General features: G+C 39.6%; 1 protein-coding gene across 1 annotated transcript in view; it reads right to left on the bottom strand.

The window, feature by feature from the left end:
* Positions 1-23000, bottom strand: part of SCD5 (stearoyl-CoA desaturase 5) — a 40087-nt gene extending 17087 nt beyond the window's left edge. Inside the window, exon 1 of the mRNA XM_007428740.3 lies at positions 22631-23000. Coding sequence (XP_007428802.1) covers positions 22631-22856 — 226 coding nt within the window. The 5' untranslated portion in view covers positions 22857-23000. The remainder of the gene's footprint in view (positions 1-22630) is intronic.
* Positions 23001-23644: the final 644 nt, after the last annotated feature.

The raw sequence follows: 23644 nt of genomic DNA, 5'->3' as shown, positions 1-23644 counted from the left end.
CATCCCTGCCTTAAATGCATACTCATTTTCATTCTGAACTCTCAGTGGGTCAAAGGGAACATTAATTTGCAGCACGGCTGATATTTTTTTTTCAGATGCTTTTTTTAAAAAAAACCTACCAAGTAGCTTCTTAGCAAAGGTATGCTAAAAGTTGCGTCAATTAGCAGTTCCCAGGGACTGCCAAAGATCAAACTTAACCTAGTTATAAAAGGAACAAACAGCAATGATCTCAGTGGGCCAAAAAAGAGAGATAAAAATAGGATAGCATGAAATGAATCTGTGATGTGTTTCCAACACTGCTGCTGGCAAGTTGCAGATTTGAAAAGCACATGAGTTTATCTGTGGGCTTGTTAAGACCTTCAGTATATCAGTTGCCCTGACAACTAGCAAACAAGGCCTTTGTTAATCCTACCAGAGGCTTCTACAGAGGGTAGGCAAAAAAGTCAAAATGGCAGCCACGACCACATGATAGAAGCCCCTGGGTTTTGATCAGACTGGTGTGCCAGTCGCCTTGACTTTTTGTTTTTTGAAGAAACAATGCTTTCATCCAGTTTCCATTGGCAGACAGAAAGCTAGACCCCTCCAAAAAGAAAAAGAATAATGTCCATGATAGAACTAGAACATCTCCTAAATCATCTTCTTGTTGGAAGCATTCATACCCCTGGTCATGTTATAAAGACACTGAACACCAGGCTGAATTGTTCATCGTAGAATTGGAAGGCATCTTGGAGATGTTGTGGCCCAAACCTGGCTCACTTAAAACAACCAAACACTTTGAAGATACAACATACATTTATTAAGCATGCAAACAAACAACACTGTACACCGAACTCCCAGAAAAACATTGGCAGCTCGCTGAGCAGCCCTGAGCAAAAGCAGAACCACAACATATATACCTTTGGCCCACGACACTGCAAAGGCAGGACAATGAAAAAGGCAGACACAGTGGAAATTACAGCATGACGTTGGAACATTTTTGATAAACCCATCTGGGTGACTTATTATTATTTATCCCTTCCTACCAGGTCTCAAAGCTATACTATCTTTCAGATATGGTCAGTGAATATGAACAATTTGGTTTACTGGGCCACTGGTCCCTCTCTGATGCCTCCCCCAGCAGCACTCAGGGTCAATTCAGCTTGCTGTGAATGCTTTATTGCAAAGGCACTTTAAGCAGTTTACAGGTATGGGTGGCATCTATAGGTCTGGTAATGAACGCAGTTCACATAGGTATGGGGGTCATCTAGTTCAGCCTCCTGCCCAGTCCAGATTTTGCCACAACATTTCTGACAAATGACCATCAGTTCTGTGTGAAGACCTCCAGTGAAGGACTCATCACTCCTGTGCTGCTAAGTAACAATTGCATTTTTTGAAAGTGATTATCTCAACATAGCAACTCAGCCAGGAAAGCGGGGCTGGGGTTTATCCTGCCCAGAAGTGGATCATTACTTTTTCAATTTAATTTATTCAAAGGGTTTTCTCTGAGTTTCCATGGCTGATCTTCTCTTTGGCCTGTCCCCTTGGAATGGTTCAGGTTTTGAAGGCCTCCTTCTTGGGGATCCTTGAATAAATGTGGGTGTTTTGTCATAGTTTTTTCACCACCACCCCCTCCAATGGATAGCAGACAGCACTGTCAGGTTACAAAGTAGTCTATATTGTTTCAGATGTCAGGTGGAAGGCTGGGTTTCAGAAATCATATTTAGGGGACCTAATAACAGCATCTGATATCCTTGATCATCTGCTATTCCTTTCCTAATTCCAATTATTATCCCCCCCCCCTTCCTAGCACTCTCAATGGAATGAGGCAGCCCCATCTAACTCCCTTGACAATCTCCCACAATGCAGTTGACTGATTGTGGGAAAATACAACGGTATCCAGATACTTTGTCCAGAACATGTGGTTCCATTGATAGTGGAAGAAGACATCCAGAACCAACCTTGTTCTCTGCAGTAAAAAGAAAGGCAATTCTTGTAACCAAAAATGTGCACATTAGGGGAGGTTGCTATGCTCCTGTTTCATCTGCAGTATCTTTATAAAACTAACTCAAGGTTACAGTTCAAATCGGTCTGCAAAATGCTGAATTTCAAGCACACTTCATCAAGTTAACTGATAAAACAAACAACTTACAAAAATGGTGAAGGACAAATAAATATTACTGATATTCAAGCCATGATGTCTGCATCAGTTCTGACCATAAATGGAAAGTAGAAAGAGAAAGCAGATATTATCTACCAAATGGAAAGCAGTTGTGAGTGGTATCTGAGACTCTCCTTAAAATTTCTGGGTTGAAGAAATAAAGAAACGATTGTTCCTCTATTTTTAAAAATATAATCCATCTAGTAAGTGCATTTTGTTTTCATCTGTAGGTCCCTTGAAAGAGGGAAAATAGAATAGGACAAAATCTAGGTAGTTTTTATATTAATATATTATTAATATGCTATTAATATTTATATTAATACTATTGCCATTAATTTTAGACGTTTCTAAGTAAAATTATTCATCAACTGCTAGAACATTATGTTTTATAGTTGATTCTCCCACCTCAAGATTGTACTACTTTCTTTTCCTGTTGCCTGTAGAGATCAGACCATATATTATACTGCGGGGAAGAAAAATTTCTTCCATCTGAAAAATAAAAAATAAGCTATATTTGTCCAGTAGTGTCAAGTCTCCACAGAGAGCAGCACCTGATCAGCCTTAGATTGGATGCTAAGCAGAGTCAAGCCTGGTTAGCATTTGGAAGGGATTCCAACAGTAAATGTCAGGGATGCGAAGTAGATTGGGAACTTGAAAAAAAATCTCTGAAAAGAAGTCAGTGGCAACCCACTTCTGTACACGGCCAAGAAAACTACACTGTTGTGCCCATGAAGTCCCTGAGAATCCAGGTTCACTTTGTTATGGAAGTGAGCATAAGCACTTACTTAAGGCATAAGGTTGTGTTGAAAATCAGTCCTTTTTTTTTTTTGCATGCAATCTAATTAATTTAATTGTGTGATAAATTGGTTAACATTTCTTTAAATAGCTGAGGGTCCCGGGGATGGTTCTACAATGTCTAGTTGCTATGGTTTTCTCAGATTATAAAGCTGCCTCCTTCAGTCTGGTCATAGTGAGAATTCTGTAGTAGACTTGTAGTGTCAACAGAATTAGACGGCATCAGGCTGAGAAATGCTGCAATTGTCACAAAGAATCTGCTGTTTGTTGCCTGGTGTGTAAATTTTCACTTATTTCTGAGTAAACCTATTGGGGAATAGGTTCTGTAATTAGCAAATGTCCTTTTTATATGCACACATGCGTATAGCCATACAGATCTGTAACACGCTTTAAATGGTTTCCTTGAATTTTATTCCATGACATTTATTTTCATCAATTTATGAAAATTCGTTTCCTAAATGCTTCGAATAATAAGTGGCTAAAAGGAGTTTGCACGTTAACCATAAAATGAAATATATTGTCATTGTTATAAATGCCTTTTATTACCCTGTAGCATTTGAAGTCTAGTTATAACTTAACATTTGTATAATCCTTTTAATACATTACTGTATTTTTATTGTCTTTCCTATCTGTGAAGGTAAAATACTTTTTTCCTTTCCCTTTTTTTTAATACAAGAAAATATCAACCATGATAAAAAAAAAACAAGATGATAAGGAAAACAAAAATCAAAAAACAAACCTAATCAAATGTTAGAGAGAAAATGCAATTGCATAATACAACTGTAATCTGTAAGGAAGGTTTTGAGATTTTAAATATCCATATATCATCAATATCATCAATATTAATGAATATTTGTATACACGCCTGAATAGGCAGAGGTGAACATTTTTATTCCTGAATCACAGATAGGATACTAAGCATAACAAAATATGGCTTCATGTGGTCAAGGTTTAATCTGTTGTTTACAAAACAGAGCTGTATAATTGTTTCATATATATTTGTTGTTGTTTATTCAGTTATCTATTGTTCAGTTTTGTTTTTCTTCTTTTTCCTTTCTCTTTTTTCTCATACGTATATGGAGTATATCGTGATCCAGTTAACCATGGTACATTGTTGGGACGCAGCCAGAGAGTGAAGAAGGGAGAAGAAAATCTTCATATTGAATGCCATGTCAGAGGAGAGTAAACACTTCCACCACAAGGCTATAATCAACCCGGGAGGTAAAATATTTCTTTTAAAACACTGTTGGGCAAGGGAGCTGAGCACTGAATGGTTTGTGGGCTGCTCGTTCCCTGTGCATGGTCTGGTAGGAATGATATGGTCTGCAGATCAGGAGATCAAGTTCTAGAAAGAGGTTGTTCCTTGTGAGTGGGTGGCCTTGGGTAAAAGCTAGCTCGTGTGTCAGTTATGAAATAAGAGACAAAGTTTTTCTCAAGGATATCTTGGCATATATGCCCTAGCATTCCATGTTGCTAAGCAAGCTATTATTGCAAAAAGAAACAGAAAACAAGCAAAGAAATAAACAACTATTTTTCATGTATTTAGGCAATTTATATGAGAGATTATTATATGAGAGAGCCAGTTTGGTTTAGTGGTTAAGGCACCAAGCTACAAACTGGGAGATCATGAGTTCTAGTCCCACCTTAGGCATGAAAACAGCTGGGTGACCTTGGGCTGGTCATTCCCTCTCACCCTAGGAAGAAGGTAAGGGCAAGCCAGTTTCAAAAATCTTACCAAGAAAACTGCAGGGACTTGCCCAGGCAGTCGCCAGGAGTCAACACTGACTTGAAGGAGAAGGAGAAGGAGAAGGAGAAGGAGAAGGAGAAGGAGAAGGAGAAGGAGAAGGAGGAGGAGAAGGAGGAGGAGAAGGAGGAGGAGGAGGAGGAGGAGGAGGAGGAGGAGGAGGAGGAAAGAAGAAGAGGAGGAGGTATTATTATTATTATTATTATTATTATTATTATTATTATATGACCATCCAGTTAGCAAATTATGAACCTGGCTGGCTAACATGTGATGAAAAACACCAAACAAAATAACCAAAGAACATAAAAACCATAGAAATATAATGTGATGCAAAACAACTGGAGTCAAATCCTAGCATATTCACATTCAAAAACCATTTACTCTACCAGCTGTGTTCATCCAATGTCCTAGCCTTGTGCCTGGGGGAAAACACAGGTTATTAAGCCTTTATAGAAGGCCAAAAAGGTCAGGGCCATCCAAATCTCCAAGGGTATGAATCTCAACTGTAATTGTTGTGATTATTTTTGCTAGATAATTATAGCACATTTAGCTTAGTTCCTCCAAATACTGGGATGCTTATTCCCAGATCTCCATGAGAAATCTGGGAGCATGGTCCCAACATACCTGAACAGTGCCAATTAAGGAAGTCCATATTATAACTATTTAAAAAGCAACATGTGTGACTATACCATCTTTTAGAGGTGTGCCAAAATAACAGCAATGAAGCAATAACAGCGAAGAGGCTTTTCACTGCCACAAGAATGGCTGGGAAGACCCTGTAAATGATTAATGGAGAAATCGTGTGAAGAACAGGCCTATTCAATGCTTCCAAGCGATAACAGTGTCTTGGAGCACATGGTGTGCACAATTGGGAACAGTCTGTGACTCCTTAAAATGATCCCCCTTTTCCTGGGATCATGCTGAAGCTGTGGAGGGCAACATCACAATCCTAGGAAAAGATGCAACTGCTTTAAAGAACTGCTGACAATACTATGTGATGCTCCGAGGGGCTTCAAAGCAACTTTTCCCCTTCAAATCTGAAGTGTTACACAGCTGTCCTAAGATAAAGTTTGATTGTCATTCTAGAACCACTCGCACTGAAATAACATCATTCCTTCTTGCATCAGAGACAGAAGCATTTGGTCTCATTGGCTTTTTTGAAGGTGAAGGAGAAGGAGGAGGACAAGGAAAATTAAATGGCTGGATGAAAGAGAAGAAAGATGCACTTCAAGTAGGAAATGCAGGATGCAATTACTGACTCTGGAAGTGATCCCAGATTGCGGAATGTGGCTAAAGTTACAAATCACACAACAGACCTTTAAATTAAGTTACCTGACTAAGGTCAAGCCCTTGGCTTTGAGTAGCATACTAAAGACCCCAGTGCTGATTAATATCTGGGATAAAGTAGAATTTGGCTTTAGATCCTGATGCTGGTAATTTATAATTGTTGAACTCCTTTAACTTGGACATTGGTGAACCCTTCCCAAGAAATGTGCAATTTATAGACATGCCAAAGATCACAGACATTTGCCAGAATAGAACACAGCTTAGAATGAGTGCTGTTCAGTCTAGTTTTGCCCAAACAGCTTAAAGTTTTGCTTTATGTTGTTCCCTTGGGCATCACATGTAAAAATGGGCTGGGGCTCTGATTGTGCAGTCACGGCTGCCATCTTCATCTGAGCCCCCCCCCACGGATGCCCTGGTATGTTCAACAGATCCAAAGTCTGACTACCTAGCTTCTAACTTCAAAAACAAATTGCCTCAGGATACAGCAAATGGACATTCAGACTACTTTCATTGTATTTATAAGTTTATCTTCCTAGAACTCTTCCTTACTTGCAACCTCTCATGGCTCAAACATGACACAGCAAACCCTTTTTTTAATGCCATGGCCTCATGATATTTCCTTCTTAATCTCCTCTGAGGCAGCCTTAAATTGTCCTTATTTGTTCCAGTGTAAAAGTAATGTTTTCCCTCTTATCCCACAACATTTTTTCCCATGTGTATAATCTGACACACTTCACCAACCATTCTGTCAATAGTGCAGTCTGGTGACCCTCCTAAAGATGAGACCAGTACCTATTCTGGCTGGTATGGACACACATCCTCCTTTCAGTCCCTGGCACAGTCCTCTGCAGTCATCCTGGTTTAGCTGACAGAAGAATCTGCATACACACACTTCAAAAATGGCCTCTTTTACTGTACCCGCCAGGTCTCTGAGCTAATCCCTGGCTTGGAGACTGTGATTTGAAAAAGGGGTCATGCTTTTGAGAGAGCTCTAAAGCCATGTTTAAAAATAGCTGGACTAATAACTAACAGGCACGCAGGTGGCTTGTGTGGTAGACCAAGAAGACACTCTTGTCCTGCCCAACCCGTGCCCCCTGTGCCTGTTAGCTTTTTAAATAGGAAGAAATGTGGTTTGACTCTGAGAAGGGGCAGGGAATGCTAAGCCATTATAGAAAGATATCTGAGTCCTGTGAAATTAGAAAGAAAGAAAGAAAGAAAGAAAGAAAGAAAGAAAGAAAGAAAGAAAGAAAGAAAGAAAGAAAGAAAGAAAGAAAGAAAGAAAGAAGTGAGAAACTCAAGCAACTCCGCTTTGATTGGTATAGGTATAAGTTGAGGTAGAGATGAGCTTTGACAAGCTTTCAAGATTGATGTTATCAAGGTAGGCAAGAAACAGGAGTTGTTAGAAGTCTTGGGATGTTCTGGATGACAGCTACCATCAGTTTTAAAAGTGAGCCATAAAAACTAGTGTGACAGAACTTATAGCCTTAAACACTTGGAGTGATCAGGTTGGGGAAGAGTTCTTTACCCATGTGAACATTGCACCATATTATCATATCATATGCTCAGCTTACTCATTTGTAAAAACATTGTCCTGTTTTTTTCATTGTTAATATTAATCCCAAAGTGGGATGGAATCACATCTCGAAACTGTAGGAGATGTTTTGATTCTTGGCAACATGAAGGGGGTTCTTTTCCCAAATCCTGGTAAATTCAGTTCATCCAAAAGGAACTCTGAAAAAATGCCAGAAAATGTTGCAGTTTACATGTCATTACTTTCTTTCTGATGTGAGAAGATATTAATAGCCTTTAAAGAAAGAAATATACTTATTTTTCTCCTCATAACACTTTTTCAAAAATAGATATGTGTTGGATATATAATTTGCTACTGTCTAAATGTATAGAAGTGGAAATTGTAAGACCATAATCCAGTAATTGAAAAATTGCCCACAGGAGTCACTGGTTCAAAAAAATGGAGCTTGAATTGTTTATTCTTATTACAAAAAAAAAAGCACACAATTGTTACAAAAAGCACAATTTGAATTAAAGAACTTCTTCCAAACTAACTCAGCTTCTAATGTTTCTTTATTCACACCATGGGAATCTTTCAAGACTCTATCCTTGAAATCACCTTATTGAGTTCAAAATCTTCAAATAAGATGTTTAGTTCAAAAACAGCTACAAGGTAACAGATTTTGAGATTTGACCAAATCTGAAATGTTTACAACACAAAACTCAGAATTGTTAGGGTTTATATACAGGTTGCTACAGAAATAAGATTCAGAAACTGAACAAGCCAAAGCTTGCAGGATTAAATAGGTACAGAATTTAAACAGGACAATTGATATGCAACAGTGGGAGTATCAGTGGAAGAATAATATCAAATTCACTCAGAATATTACACTCAGAGGATGTTTTTTTATTCAGTATTGATTGCCAAAATGGATAATACACATTCAAAACACTGCTTGAAATATAGTAATCAGATTGGATTGTTCTTTTATATCAGTGGGTAGTGTCACAAAGTTCAGCAATTCTGGAAGATGATTTATCATAGGATGAAACAAATTTTAAATACTGGCTTTCCATTGTTGCCATACTGAATATAGCAAGTATACTGAATTGACTTTATTACATGATAAGAACTGCTAAGATATTCTTATGATCAATTCCTTCATTTGAGGACTCACAAATTAAACTTTGGGAATATGTATCAATATCAAAAATAACTTCATTTCTAACAAATAAGTCTGTTAACTTTAATTTGGAAAGTTTTTATGGACTACAGATTTGCAGATTTTGCTGCATCTGGGGTTTGGGTTTTGTTTAACATAACATTTTAAAACACTAGATTCTATGTGATTTGCCATAAAGATACAGCTTCAGATCAGTTAGAAATTCTTGATAATTCTTATTGTACAATTATTAACTTGACTGATAATTGTTATAATCTTGGGTTGTTTTGTCAATTTCTGATTTGATTTCAATATTTGGTCTTAAAGTGCTAAATTGATATATAAGTTTCTTTATTATCAGTTCCAATTCAATTTCCAATTTAATGTAACTTGCAAGAATAATGGTGGAGTGTTTTTCCTTTTTCTTTTGACCTCTTGTAAATTCTTAGTTATTTATGTATTTATAAATCCTTAATGTAGTCTTTTTCCTTCTATTTTTTATTTCTTTTTTTGTCTTACAATAAAAGCTTAAAAAAACAAAAAAAGTGGGATAGAGGTCTTATAAAACAATCATGGTTTAAAATGTTTTCACATCTTTAGTTATGAACTTAACCTATATATTATTGGCGCAATGTTTAAGGGAAAACTGGGATGATATGGAAAAATCTGTGTGATGTGACAGTCACATTAGAAGTCCTTATGATGTGACGGCCAACAATATATGGGCTGCAAAGGTCCACGGCTCACGTTTTGGTATTTCTTTGCTACCATCTAATGGCCATGAGATTTTTGCAGCCAGATATGGTAGCTGTACTGATAACAAGCTCCATATTGCTATATTTGGTCCAAAGGAGAAAAATTTTATCTACAGGTTTACAAATTACAGGAGAAAATGTGCCAAAATATTCAAGAGAAATGCAGATGGATGTCCTATTTTAATTCTGGGAGAGGGGAGAAGACTAGGGAAAGACTGTTAGTAGTAGTAGAAGACAGAGTTCTACATATAACTAAAATTAGTAGGATTGATTCCTGATTTTTTTTTTCTTTTTTTCTTTTTTCTTTTTTTGCCCTGGGGTAAGATGTACCAGCTGCCTACTTTCTGCTGTCTTAATAAGACTTTGTTTCTGTCCTTAATGTAAGGAGAATGCAATAAGCTGATTGTTCGTGTGCTTTCCACGATGAGGTTTGCAGCACCATTATTGAAAGGGAGCCTGCCAGAAGTAATTTTGGGGCAGAGGGACAAGCTGACCATGGGTAATGAAATCTCTGCTAGTCAATTTCCAGAGGAAGCTTAGCTGGCTTTGTAAAAAAAACCAAAAACTAGCTTAACTTTTCAAGGAAGTCTATTGCCTTCTGCCTCCCGGCACTGCAAAGTTCCGCTGAAACTCCACAATTAACAGCTATTTTTCAGGGAGGAGTTGGCCCAATTGTCGGGTGCATCACCTCCTCCTCTTTGCAACATGTGACTTTTCCAAGGAGAGATACAGAAAATAGGCAAAGCAAAAGGGGGTTAAAATCTGCATTTAACCCTGAAGCTTTCTTTAGAGGACAGACAGTATTTTTTTATAGTATTTAAAAATAATTGCTGCCAGTATCTTTGTTGAAAGAGGCTTAAACATTTCATTTTCCCCACCTGGTGTGACTTTTAGTTCCCAAAATTCTCAGCTCCAGCCATCTTGGTGTAGGAATGCTGGGAGTTGAAGTCTACACATCTGGAAAAAGTGAGGCTATCTCGTGCCTCTGCCCTTGTGACCATCTTGTGGGTTCCCCTTGGCAGCTCACTGGCTATTGTGGAGAGCCTGCCATCAGAAGGACCCTTACATGTTCTAACATGAATGTGAGCACCTCATTTCCCTTCTTGGCATCCCCCAACAATATTTTAAAATTAAAAGGTTTGCTAGAAAACCCCTATTCTAGCCTTTCTAAATCCAGTACTCTCAGAGGGATTGGAATATAGCTCCCAGTTACCTGGGCTAGTTGGGGATGATGGGAGCTGTAGGCACAGGGGTAAGTAACCTTTTTGTGCTAATGGGCACCTATGGACTTTTGAGATCATGTTGGTGGCACTCTCACAAAATGGTTGCTATGGAGGTTGCCTTTTCATAAAATGGTGCTTTGGGGGGTATGGCCAATCACAAAGCACCATCTTCTTGGAGGCCAAGTAGGATACTACTTGCCCTCTCTTCTACCTCTGTTTTCTCTCACCCGCAGATGTTGTTTACCACCACCACCCCAACTTGCTTCGGTCTTTGTTCTTCATGCTGGTAAGAACTGGGCTACAGCCATCCTCTAAGAATGCCCCTGGGGCCTCTGTAAGACCCAGAGAAACTCAAAGATGATGCTAGAAATTGGCACAGACCTAAAATTACAAAGATAGGAATACAATCTTCAAGCAATCTGTCCGCAAACGTGATCTCCCTGGGTAGGGCTACCACAGATGAGCTATCAGAATTCGGACTACCACCAAATGACAGCAGAAAGAATTGTTGAGCAATCTTCTGGAGAGCTTGGGCTACCGGTCATGATAAACTAAGTGCAGGGCCTTGAGAGGAGACAGAGCAGAACAGTGACATGGAAGGAAGGAGGTGGTGAGCAAAGGAGAAGCTGCTGCTGCTGCCGCAGCTGTTCCCAGGGTCATGCCATGAAGCTCTGGAGACAAAGCTGGGTGGGGGGGTTTCATTGGTCACTGCTGGCCACCCTCTTCTTCTCGCTCTCCTCTTTCTTCCTCCTTGTGAAAGGGATGGGGGGAAAGAGTCCAGTACAGGCATGCCATATGTAGGTTGCAGCAATCTGAGGGACCACTAGACAGCAGCAAAGATACAGAAAACAATAACCCTTTGCTGCCCCTTAGTGGGGGGACAGAGTGGTGCAGCCGGCGTACTCCTTCTTCTGCCCACCTTCCCTCCCTCCCTCCCTCCCTCAACTGCCCCAATCTGAGGACTGAGGGCTCAGCACCTGAACTCTCCTGGTGGGGGTGGGGGGTTCTCCTCTGAGAGATTTGCTTTGGGGCTCAAAGAGTGATACTTGCACCTCTACCTCTTCTCACATAAGATGCCGTTAACATCCTTTCCCCATCTTTGCTGGGCAATCTTGAATCCCAAGGAAATCCTCGCCAGAAAAGCTGCAGTCTGGCAAAGGTTGTACCAAGGTATAATCTACAGTCGTTGCGAGTCACAACTTTATGTAAGTCCCTCACTGAGTTCACACACTGCACTAAGCCAGGATTTTAAACAGTGGTTTGTTGAACAAACAACCGTGATGTGGTTCACCCATAACACTAACCCACACTGAGTAGTGCACAACTGGCAGCAGGCAAGAATAAATAAATAAAATCACAGTAGGGTGTAGCCTGATACTTGAACCCAACCCTCAATCGTACATACATCCAATCTCTCAATGTAACCTTCGTTTCAGGGTTATTATGTGGGAGCTTGTGAGGAGGAGAAAATCATCCATGCTGCTCTGAGCAATGTAAAAGAGAACTAGGAAATAATAAAAATATTTTCCCTACTGGGAATAAAAACTCATTGGGGGCTAGATGGAGGGAGATGAATCAGATATATGGAATCTCCAAGGAAATCTCATTCTGTATTATAAAATGAAGTCTAGCAAAGGCTTCAGGCAAAACTGTGATAATGATGGTATTTGTCCCTGAATCCAATTCTAGGAAAAAACATAATTTAAAAGGTCAACATCCTTGATTCCTTGTGCATTTCTCCAGAAAGGGAGAAGGGTGTTGTTGCTGTTGTTTTAAGATATATAGGAAATAATTCAGGCGTTGATAAAAAGGTTTGTCACAAAAATATCTTACAGTTTGGGAAAGAAGACAGGGTTATCTCATACCATCTGTCCACAACATTCTGTCAGACATGACATGGGAATTATGGTGTAAATGCCTGGATTAAAAAAAGTATAAAAAGGAAATTTATGCGGAAGCCATTCCAGCCACCTGGAAGTCACATTGTGCAGTTCAGTGGCCCCGCAGAACTGTTATTTTTATAAGCTTTGAGGTAGACGTGTGTTAGGAATTTGATACAGTTAAGACTCTGCTATAGGAACCTACCTTTATAATTTTTTGATGCTATTTAAGCATGTTTAAACCTGTAGAGGGCTTTTGATTAAAGAAAAAGAGACAGGTATTCTTAGCATCAGAGGGTGATGTAAAGATTGAAAGAAAGCTTGCAGTGCTTCAAAAACTCTAAGCGCTAATAGAAAATGTATGAGTTAGCTTCAGTGATGGATTTTGCAACGTTTCACTCTAGTTTTCAATATTCTCTACTGGATTAACATTCAGGCTAATTTTCCAGACAAGAGGGTCCCTGTTTATTCCCAGTTTTTTCTCTCTGAGCAGTACAAAAAGGCAGTTTTGTTAAATGAAAACCCAGACTTCCCTGTGGTGGGTACTGCCTGCGGAGCGCGATGATCTCAGATCAATTGTACTGAAATGGCACAGCAGAATCGCCATCTCCAAGGGGATCAGAGAACAAAAGTTCAATTGTACTTTTTCATAACAGCCAGCCACAGATGAGGAGAAAGAAGCCCTCAAGTTAAGCTTGAAATATTACTTTCTGATAGAGCTTCAATTTGGGGGATTCTCCTTCTCAACATGTTTTAATTATTTTGATTATCCATTTATTGGCTTAAACATAAGCCACGAAGAAATACGATATTCCAATTGCACAGGAACACAGCAATAGAAAAACGAAACAGACGCAGCTAATGGAAAGGAGCAGATTCAGGAGAAGCTATGGTTGCCCAGGTAACATCTGAATCTGAACCAACACTTATAAAGCAGCTTTCCCCATCCCATCTCCTTCAGATGTGTCATATTACAAGCTCCATCATCCTCAGCAGCCGTGCAGACAACAATTTAAGCTTGCATGGCCTTGTAACTCCTACATGGTCTCACAGGAGAGCGAAAGGAGCTGGATTCACAGGCAGCACACCAAACTGGGGTTTGTTTGAGGCTTAGTAAGTTACACAGACTGAGCCAACCATGGTTTACTCCATAATCACACTTAACAAGGTATGGCTTAGCACATAGCGGGGTTCACACAATATGGCTATGTGAACCATAGTTTGATAAGCTAGCTTTCCTTAACCTCGTATCCTCCAGATATTTTAGATTTTAACTCCTAGGAGTCCGAACTAGAATAATCTTTGGATGTATTAGTTGAAACTATTGGGAATATATTTGGAAGACACAAGGTTGAGAAAGACTACTGTGCTAAGCCAAAAGGTGGTTTGTTTCTTTGAAGCTCAATATGCTCAATGAATCCAACCATTCTGGTTTGCAAATCATGGCTTATGGCTTTGTATTGGGGATACCTAGATAACTGTGATTTATTCAGTAAACCATTATTTAAACATACACATTTATTCAGTAAATCATGATTCAAACATGGTTAGTGACACTAACTCAATACAGTTTTGTGATCCAGCATTAATATAGAATGAGTTTTTTCATAAGCAGAAGTGGGGGGAAAGATCCAGTCTTATTGCCAATTATGTTTTTGTTCCTTGTCTCTAACAAGACAATGGTGAGAGCCAGATTACAAAGGTCTGGCTTGTCTGTGGTTTCCTCAGGTTCTTCTGCTTTTATAGTTATATACTGACATTTGACATTCTACTTTTATGTGCACACATACCAGCAAAGTCTTTTTCGTAAGGGTTCAGAGAGTCTTCTTTTGGTACTGTAAGCCTTCTGTTTCAAAATTGAGGGTGGCCTTCACAACATGACACCCGTGGTCACCTGTGGGTCATGAAAGCTTATGCCTTTTAATAAAGTTTGAAAGCAGACTGATGGACTTCTTCTGATTCTGGCTACTATAAGCTAGCACATCTCTCTGCCTACTGCATCTTTTTTTAAACACCTTTTTAATATTGAAATGTTAATATCTTTTTATTAAAGGTTTTTTTTTAAAAGGAAGATTAAAAAGTAATACAAACTAATATAAAGTGAGAAAAAAGAAAAAGAAAGAAATCAAAGAGAAAGCTAAAAGTGCAAGAAAGGAAAGAAAAAAGTGAAAAAAATAGAAAGGAAAGAAAAAAATACAAAGAAGTAGCTTCTGATCTTCTTCACAGCAGTTATAAGTGCAATTATACATTTGTACAATACCTACTGCATCTCAATGAAGCAAATTCCAGAAGAACAGAAACCCTACGTATTTTATATGTCATGTTATTCTCAAGCACAAACTTTATATATTTTATTGTCTGCTTTTCTACACTGACCTTGGTCTTTCTTCCTCTCCATCTTTGTCCCTCAGCATCTTGGAAAGTAGCCCAAATTAAAGTAATTCCAAAAAGATATACTGCTGAACTAGACCAAGAACGAATGAATAAAAATATTTCTAGCCTTGGGGAAAAATACCTTTTCTGTTACTTCTAATTCACTGGTGCAACTGTCCCATCCTTCACTTGAAATTAATATAGGTCAGGTGAACTACCTGATACAAGACAGGATAAATTTATTTCAAATTTTGGATACATATATGTCTGTCTGTCTTGAGTCCTGGGAACTTAAAGAAATAACTTCCTGCTGGGGGGTTTTTTGGCAACATTTTTAGAAGTGGTTTGCCCTTGCCTCCTTCCTAGGGCTGAGAGAAAGAGGCTGGCCCAGAGTCATCCAGCTGGCTTCGTGCCTAAGGTGGAGCTAGAACTCCAGTTTCCCTGCTCCTAGTCCAAGTTCTTAACCATTGGACCAGCGATTCTCAATCTTGGCAACTTTAAGATGTGTGGACTTCAACTCCCAGGATTCTGAATGCTGAGAGCTGAAGTCCACACATCCTAAAGTTGCCGAGGTTGAAAAACACCACACTAGACCAAACTGGCTGTCTTAACGATCAATTATCAACGTTCCTCACTTCCATTCTACTAATATTGCCAAAAGGTAAGATTCTGTATAAAGATATTTTACTAACTGTGATTTTATCTTGTAGCAATACCTACTGCAAATTATCCAGGTCTCTGGGGAGTTCTGAGTGCTTTAGGTTTAGCTTATCTGAGGAATCTCACATGACAGCCTATTATTATTCCTCAGTGTCACAGATTACCTTTCTTTAGAATACACACACCCATCATTGGATATGTAGATACTTCATCAGTTGGGCATTGTAGAGTAGTGGGATAAAAGTAGAGATTCCTTTGCTGTGCAAATCCTGGAGACTGCCTGGACACCTCCATGTTAACAATATGGAAGTGGTTTGTCACTGCCATTTTCTAGATTTTTTTTTTTTAACGTCCCAGTCTACCCTATAGTCCTGAGAAATTATGGTGGTCTTTCTTCCAAGTACTAACTAGGTCTGAGTCTGCTTAGCTTTGGGGAATCAGCCAAGGTGTGACAGGGGCTGCCACTTGCTATAAGAAAATGTGAGATAACCAGAATTTCCTCCTTAAATTGGCCATTAAAAAACTAACATTGAATAAGATTTTTGGCCTATTTAATTGTCATTCAAAGGGATTTGGGAGCTGGGCCTCCATATTCCAGAGTACGTTTGTAAGTAATTATATTTTCTAAGTAAATATATCCAACGAGTCCTGATACAGTATTTTTACAAGAAAAAAACCAGCAACAACAGTTAGGATAATTTAAACAAAGATAGATCGGAATTGTGCAAGCCATGGTATTCCTAATGACACTCTATGGAAGCAAAAGTTGGACTTTGAAGAAGCAGGAGAGGAAGAGTATTGATGCTTTTGAACTTTGGTGTTGGAGAGGACTCCTGAGAATATCGTGGACAGCCAAGAAAACAAACCAAATGGATCATCAAACAAATCAACCCAGAGTTCTCACTCGAGGCCCAAATGATCAAGCTTAAATTATCCTAATTCAGACACATGATGCAAAGACCCAGCTCTCTGGAAAAGGCTATAATGCTGGGAACGGTAGAGGGAAAGAGAAGAAGAGGACAACCAGCAGCAAGGTGGATGGACTCAGTTACAGTAGCCATGACAGCACTGTTGGAAGAGCCAACGGACCAGGTTAGGAACAGATCATCAAGGAGAAAATCTATGTTGCTAAGAGACGACAAGACTTGATGGCACGTAATCAATTTAAACAAAAAAGCACTGAAGCAGGGGTTTAACTTTTTCCTCATCTCTCTGCTCCATTCCCACTTTTCCAAATCTGGTAGGCAGCCACAGCACCTGGAACAATGTATAATGTGTCTCAAAATTATGCAGCAGCAAGGTTTCAAGATATCTTTCTTCAAACTGCTCACCTTTCAGACATCAAATCTCACTGACAAAGCCAGCTTTCTGAAATTGCTACTGGATTTTTTTTAACTGTCTGGGGAACTTTTCCAAGAAGGCATCTGCATCCTGGAGAGGCGGATCTCATGCCAAGATTACACGGGGAGAAGAACAGTAACAAAGTGGTTCAACTGAGCTGCATTTTGACCTACACCAGCAGACCTGAAAGGAAAAGGATAGCTCGAGCGTCTTTTCCAAAAGGCTCTCTGCACTTTCAAGGAGCCACCAGCCTCATCCTTTTTATAGCAGATTGGTGGTGTTGGGCAAACATCCCCACTGCTGGGCTCCATCTTTCCATTTGCCAGCCTGGCTGATAGAAGCGTATACAAAATGTCACCTGATCAGTCCCCAGCCTCCATTCTCATTCTTTCCCCCCAGTGGCTCCTTTTTACACTAAGTGTAAATTCTGACTAACGTGGGGTGGGCAAAGGCCAACTCTCTGTGTTAAAGGGGTTGTGGAGGGAGAAATGGCCAGTGGCAAGAAGGGTGGCAAGGCACGAAGCACCCCCTTGGCAGGAAGTAAGGGTGGGATGAAGTGGGAGTTGCTGCCAGTAGGAAACCTTTGGATTCCCAGCTCAGAGGAAATGCTGCCAAGCTATCTTCCCACCATTTTCTCTGGAGCAGAAGAAGATCCTATAGCATTATAGGGATACAGGGAGACACATTAGCAGAGGGCCAATGCAAAGAACACACCTTGCTGAATTTCAGAAAAAAATCATAAAGCTCCATACACTTTCCTCTTGACATCTTGGATTGCTTTGGGGATGAGCCCTTCTGATTCAGTTTCTTCCATAAACCAATGATTATTCCATAAACACGCAGCTGGTTCCAACCCAGCAGGCCTTCAAAAAGGCAATGGATACCTGGTTGTTTTCTTGAGTATTTGGGTTGGGATCATTACAGCTCTTATCGCTCTTATCTGGAAGAGTGTAATAATCCGGAGTACCCACTCACCAATTTTTATAGTTATTTTTAATTGGACATCCTTGTTTGTTTTGTATCACCAAAAGTTGCATTGTTTGAGTTGAGCAGCCATATAAATGCTATAAATGAATGAATGAATGAATGAATGAATGAATGAATGAATGAATGAATGAATGAATGAATGTCCTAACATTTTAAAAAAGTATCTGCCTCTTCTAGGTCTCAATAGAAGAGGATCTTAAACCAAGCTAAATCCAAAAACTTCAGGGAATTCCTGGAAGTTTGATATTCAGACAACTCAGCCATCAACAGGCACATAGAGATAAACAACATTTACACATTATTCAAAAGAGACAATAAAAAGGAAACAAAAAGACCAGAACACCTCCTCACCAGCAGTCAACACCCAGATAAGCAGAGATTAACACCAGACAAACAAGCAACAAACAATACCCTAATCAAGGAACTACCAACTCAGACAAACAATAAAGCAGTAAACAACAGCCTAATCTAGGAACTGCCAAGGAGAAAACAGCACCCCCACCAACACTGGCAGGGCAAGCTATTGTATATAAACGGAGAGCAAACCCCACTCTCGGGTAGCACTGAAGATGTTACCTAGCTGGGTAACGAAATGTCTGCAAGAAAACAGCCAAGCTCAGAGAACCCCAAGGACTCCACAGTCATCTTGGTCTACTTCCCACCAATTTCCAAAAGAATAGTTGTCTTCATCTATTTCAACAAAAGCAAGGAGTATTATATTAACTTAAAGACTAACTCATTTATTCCACATTTCATTTTGTCCATGAAAGCTTGAACCAGAATAAATGTTAAGTCCTACAAGCCTCTAGTAATTTTGATGGATCATAAGTTGTAGCAAAAATAGGGTAGCAGAACAGAACGAGATTTTTCCCAGTTGGAACTTTGCCAACTCTGCTCTAGAAAGTATAGCTCAATGATGAAAGAGAAGAATGGCTCTTGACAAACCATTTCCAATGCTTAACTCAAACTACAATTCCCAACATTCTTTGAGAAGTGTTGATAGTTAAATTAAATTTTAAATTCAGGTTTGGGTGAAGAAAGGGCCTGTCTGTGGAGAGACAATACATATTGTATCCAGATTCAGCAAAGAAGAGAAATATTAATCATATATAATTGAGCAACTGGTTCTCCTTTCTTATTTGTTTACAAACAATTGCAGAGAGAAGGAAAGTGAGGACAGGCAAGAAAATGACAGGATTTTAGTCACACAAATCACAGTTCCTATCCTTTACAGGTATTAAATATCTGGTGTGAAGCCTAAGAATCTGTTTTCATTATTTCTAATGAACGGCATGCATTCTTAAATGGTCCTTGAGACTCCCCCACTGAGATGTCAGCTATGTTTAGACACAGTTCTGATGCTACATCTTCCTGGATGGAAGAAACTCTTGCCCAGGTTTTAAAGGATAGAATACAGTAGCTGTCTATTCAGCTATCAACTGCCTGAAGGAGGTTGAAAGATGAAACTAGTGAAGGCGTCTGTATGAGGCATTAGCTATATATTTTATTTATTTAAGAAAGTACACAGCAGGACCTGGTTGCCCTAGTCTGGACTGATAAACTAGGCTGGATCAGGCCAAGTTAGTAGATGGAAATCACCAGGAAATGCCAGGGTTGTAGGCTAGACTGAGAAGTTGAAAAGCATCTCAGAAGAGGCTATCCCAAATCCTTTCCATGTGGTTCCAAGAAAACTGGTCTGGATTGCCAGAGTCAATCTTCTCAAAGGTGTCCTTTAAGACTGTGATAGGTTAAAAATGATCAGATGAAGTTTCCATTTCTGTTTCTCCACAATGTCACCTATTATTTTCTGATCACTGAATCTATATGCCACCTCTTGGTCTCTATAAATACTCGACGTAGCTTACAAGTTATTGCTGGAGTCTCAACTGTTCCAGGAACAAGCACTTTATCCAGAGTGGAAGGGGAATAGATTTACAACTCCCATGTAAGATTGATCCCTGATTGATAAAAGATTTCCTTCCTTTCTTCCACCTCTACATCAGAAAATTCTGAACTTTTTATCTTACCATTATTTCCTAAGACAAGTGTGTTAATCCCCCAGGAAAAAAATATCTCTCAAAGAAAAAGTGTAGGCATGTAGAGTAATTTATGACAGAGAGAGAGAGAGAGAGAGAGAGAGAGAGAGAGAGAGAGAGAGAGAGAATGTGTTTCTTGGGGGACTAGAAATGTGTTTTTCCCCCAAGAGGAAAATTATGATTGCAAGGAAAAAAAGGAGGGTCTCATTAGATAAAATGAACAAAATTAAGAATGGCACTCTTGAGTAACCAAGTTTCATTCACAACTATGGTTTTTATTTTTAGAAAAGGACGTTCATTGCTATAAAAATCTTTTTAAAAGAAAAGTACAACAAACCTTTTTACCAGATACAGGCCCAGCAGACCAGTTCATTATTTCTTTGGGTATTTATTAACAGTATGTCCATATGATGACTACTGGCAGTTTACAAAATTACAAACAACATAAATGTATCATACAGAACATTCCCGTATGCTAAACCTGGCATCCCATAATACCCCCTGCTCTTCAACCGTTAAAAGCTCATTATAAACAAGTGTTTTAATAATAGGAAGGAAGAAATCCCACTGCAACCATGATGGTAGAAGGGAAAATACTTATCCTGGCCAACACTGGCTTTGTTGCTGGCCCCATCACTTCTGGTTCTCTGGTTGTTTAGGTTCTCTCTGAGCTGCAACCTCTGGATTTCAATGGTGGGCTCTATCTCTAGCCTAACCATACAGTAAAAGCTGAAGCACCATTTCTACACTGAAGAAGGAGGAGACAGACTCCAAAGCATCTGATCTGAAGCTTAAGATCCAGTTCACACATTCAAAAATATGATAGTCTTTCCTTACTTCTACCTCTCTGCTGTTAGGGGTGAAAAAGGAAAAATCTTCACGCAGAAGAAACCAAGAACTAGAGTGAACAATAATGTAACATCGCAGCTCCAGAGCTGTTACGCTCGGGACAAACCTGTAGATGTTTGTTACATCAGCAAACAGATGTGAGAAGGGAACAGAGGACGAGGTGCACCAGCTGGTTCACAATGGGGATGCCCTGGGATTATAAGAGGAACAAGTTTCCAATCCCCCCAAAAGGGAGATCAGCTTCTTTTCAGTTTGACAATGGCATGGTGAGAGACCCAGTCAAAGATTTCCTCAGTCCAAGAGGTTCAGAATCCTACTCCTCCTTCTCTACATGATTATCTTAGAAAAACTTCCTTTTCTGGGAACCTGGGCCATTTTGATAATGCAGTGTAAGTACACATTTCCATTTGCTTACCTTTGTCCTTCAGTACATGACTATTTCATCCTTTATCCCCCCACCCCTACCCCATCATTATAGTTTTGTTTGTAGGAACCTTGTTGAGTTTATGTCAGTCTGCAAAGCGTGATATAAATACGAACAATCTAAGCCTGGACATATAGTTATTCAGCCGCAAAGGAAAAACACAATCGTGATGCACAGACATATTCTCTTTATACAGTTTGCACATGAAAGGGGCCAGATCACCTTTGTCTAGGCATCCTGGTGTGCAATTTGGTTTCCAAGACTAGAAATGGATTAAATCAAATACCCTGGCAGTTAAGGATTCTCAGCAGCAGATTGAGAATGGAGTTATCTCCCTGCGTTGTCTAAAACTAAAGGAGATGGTAACACAAAAAACAAAATATTATTCACAAAGCAGAAGAATATCTACTCTAGCTGCAAGAAATAAATGGAAACATCTTTAATATCGCTATGGCTTATTCCTTCAAAAGCATAAAGCACAACTACTGTATTGAGAGTTGCAATTAGCGATCACCTTACTGAAATTCTCTCTCCTCAGTCCCCGAAGCTGCTATTCTATAATTATTTACCTGGAAGCAAATCCACTGAACTCAATGGGGCTACTAAGTAGACATGTATAGGATTTTACTATGGTTACTCTCTTATTCATCACAAAGTCAAAACTGGACAAGTGCTAGTGAATTTTTTCTTAAAAAGGCTTCTTATAAGAACCACCTGCTAATGGTAAACCAATAAAACACTCTAATCTTGAAAGCAAGCTTCTTAAAAATAGGATTCTTACAAATCAGCGACAGCAACTCACCTCACGAGTTTTAGATATGGGAACAGGTTTCTTTATTGTAACACTTTCCTCTTAATATTGTCTCTTTTCTCACAAATAGATTTATACCTGAATCATACAAATTATTTGAATGAGATGCTGTATTTATTTTATCAGTGCTTTACCCTAAGGCTGGATGTATGTAGCCCATACAGGCTATATCTCAAAGGGGGTGTTTACAAGGTCAGTTCATGTAGATTGGTTACCTTTGGGCTATTCTTTTGTCTAAATAATCAGATAATTATAAGATTAATTTGGATCCAGGGTGCAGTGAGTAAAAATCTGGGATTTCAATCTGTTAGGAAGGAATTTAGAGCACCGAAACATGATGTGCTTACTTCATCTGGATGAATCAGTTACAAGAGTTTGATTTTGCAAATGTTTCTAAAGAATGAATGATATTCTTTGAACAAAACTGGAACTTTTTAGCCACTGAATCTAGCCAGTCATTCTGAACCCAAAGAAAAAAGAGTGACTCTTCGAATGCCAGTTTTGTTTTGCTTAGATTAAAAACAGGCACTCCATTATGAATTAAGTCTCCTGGGGAACAGATAGCCATAAAGAACCAAAAAGAGAGATTTGCATGAAAACACAAAAAGGTTCCCTCATGGAGGAAAATGCTAAAAAACAAAACAAAAAAAACTTACCCCAGATCAGAGTAAACAGATGGGCCTTGGGAATGAGGAAGAGAGAATACACAGCCCCACCATGAAGCAAGGACATTAGGATGACATTCCTCCACACGATATTTTGCTTCTGCTGGACTTTCTGATTGTTTGTTTCTTCTTTGGGTCCAAAAGGGCTTTCCGCTGATCCATTACAGGACGTTTCGGTCGCTCCATCCATCACACTCTTGGTTCCTAGCTTTGACATGATGGCCAAAAGGAAAACCACCGCACGGAGGACCTTCACAGACTGCAAAAGCCGGTAGAAATTCTCTGTTTTATTGGGGGGCTGGGAAGGCGGGAGGAGAAGGGGAGATGAAAGCCTATGGTTGTCTCTTGTTTTGGGGGTCGAGTTCCTTTTTTTCCCCCTTCTCCCTCCCCTGCTTCTCTCCCTTCCTCTGATCTTTTCCTTCCCAGGAACTGCTTTTAAAATTTGCCTAGGGATGCCACGACTTGGAGTGGAATAGCTGCCGCCAGCATCTCATCCATGCTGCTGCCGCTGTGGCAAAGCCGAACTCCACCAGCAACAGAAGATAAAAAAACGTGGGGGGGGGGGCAGGGGGAGAAGGAGAGTGAGAGAAAGGATGGGAGAAAAAACCTGCATAGCTACAGCCAATCGTATGCATGCTCTTAAAGGGATCCGGGAGGGAGAGCGATACAGAATCCCTGCCTGCTGCTGCTGCTGCTGCTGCTGCTGCTGCTGCTGCTGCTGGTACTTATCGGTTAGGTTGAATGGGCAGAAATTCTCCAGCTCCAACAAAGGATGCCATGCAGATGTTCCAGTGCAGCTGGAACAGGCTGAGAGAAGATTGGTTAGGGGTAACCCCAGGCAACTGGGGCTTTGTGAGCAAACCAGGGTTAAAACAAGAAAGGGTTAGGATGATCGATGGATCCAGACACTGAGTGGGGTAAGGCTACATGTATGTCTGCCAAATGAGACGTGGTTGGAATGTGCTATTAGTGCATTTTGAACCCTCCTGGTTTGCAAGAAAGGAC

The sequence above is a fragment of the Python bivittatus genome, unplaced genomic scaffold, assembly GCF_059951505.1.
Source record: "Python bivittatus isolate LINGU-HERP-01145 unplaced genomic scaffold, Pbiv_v1 ctg000070_np1212, whole genome shotgun sequence".
NCBI classification, from domain to species: domain Eukaryota; kingdom Metazoa; phylum Chordata; class Lepidosauria; order Squamata; family Pythonidae; genus Python; species Python bivittatus.
The sequence above is the reverse complement of the archived record's forward strand: the minus strand, read 5'-3'. Positions and strand labels throughout refer to the sequence as shown.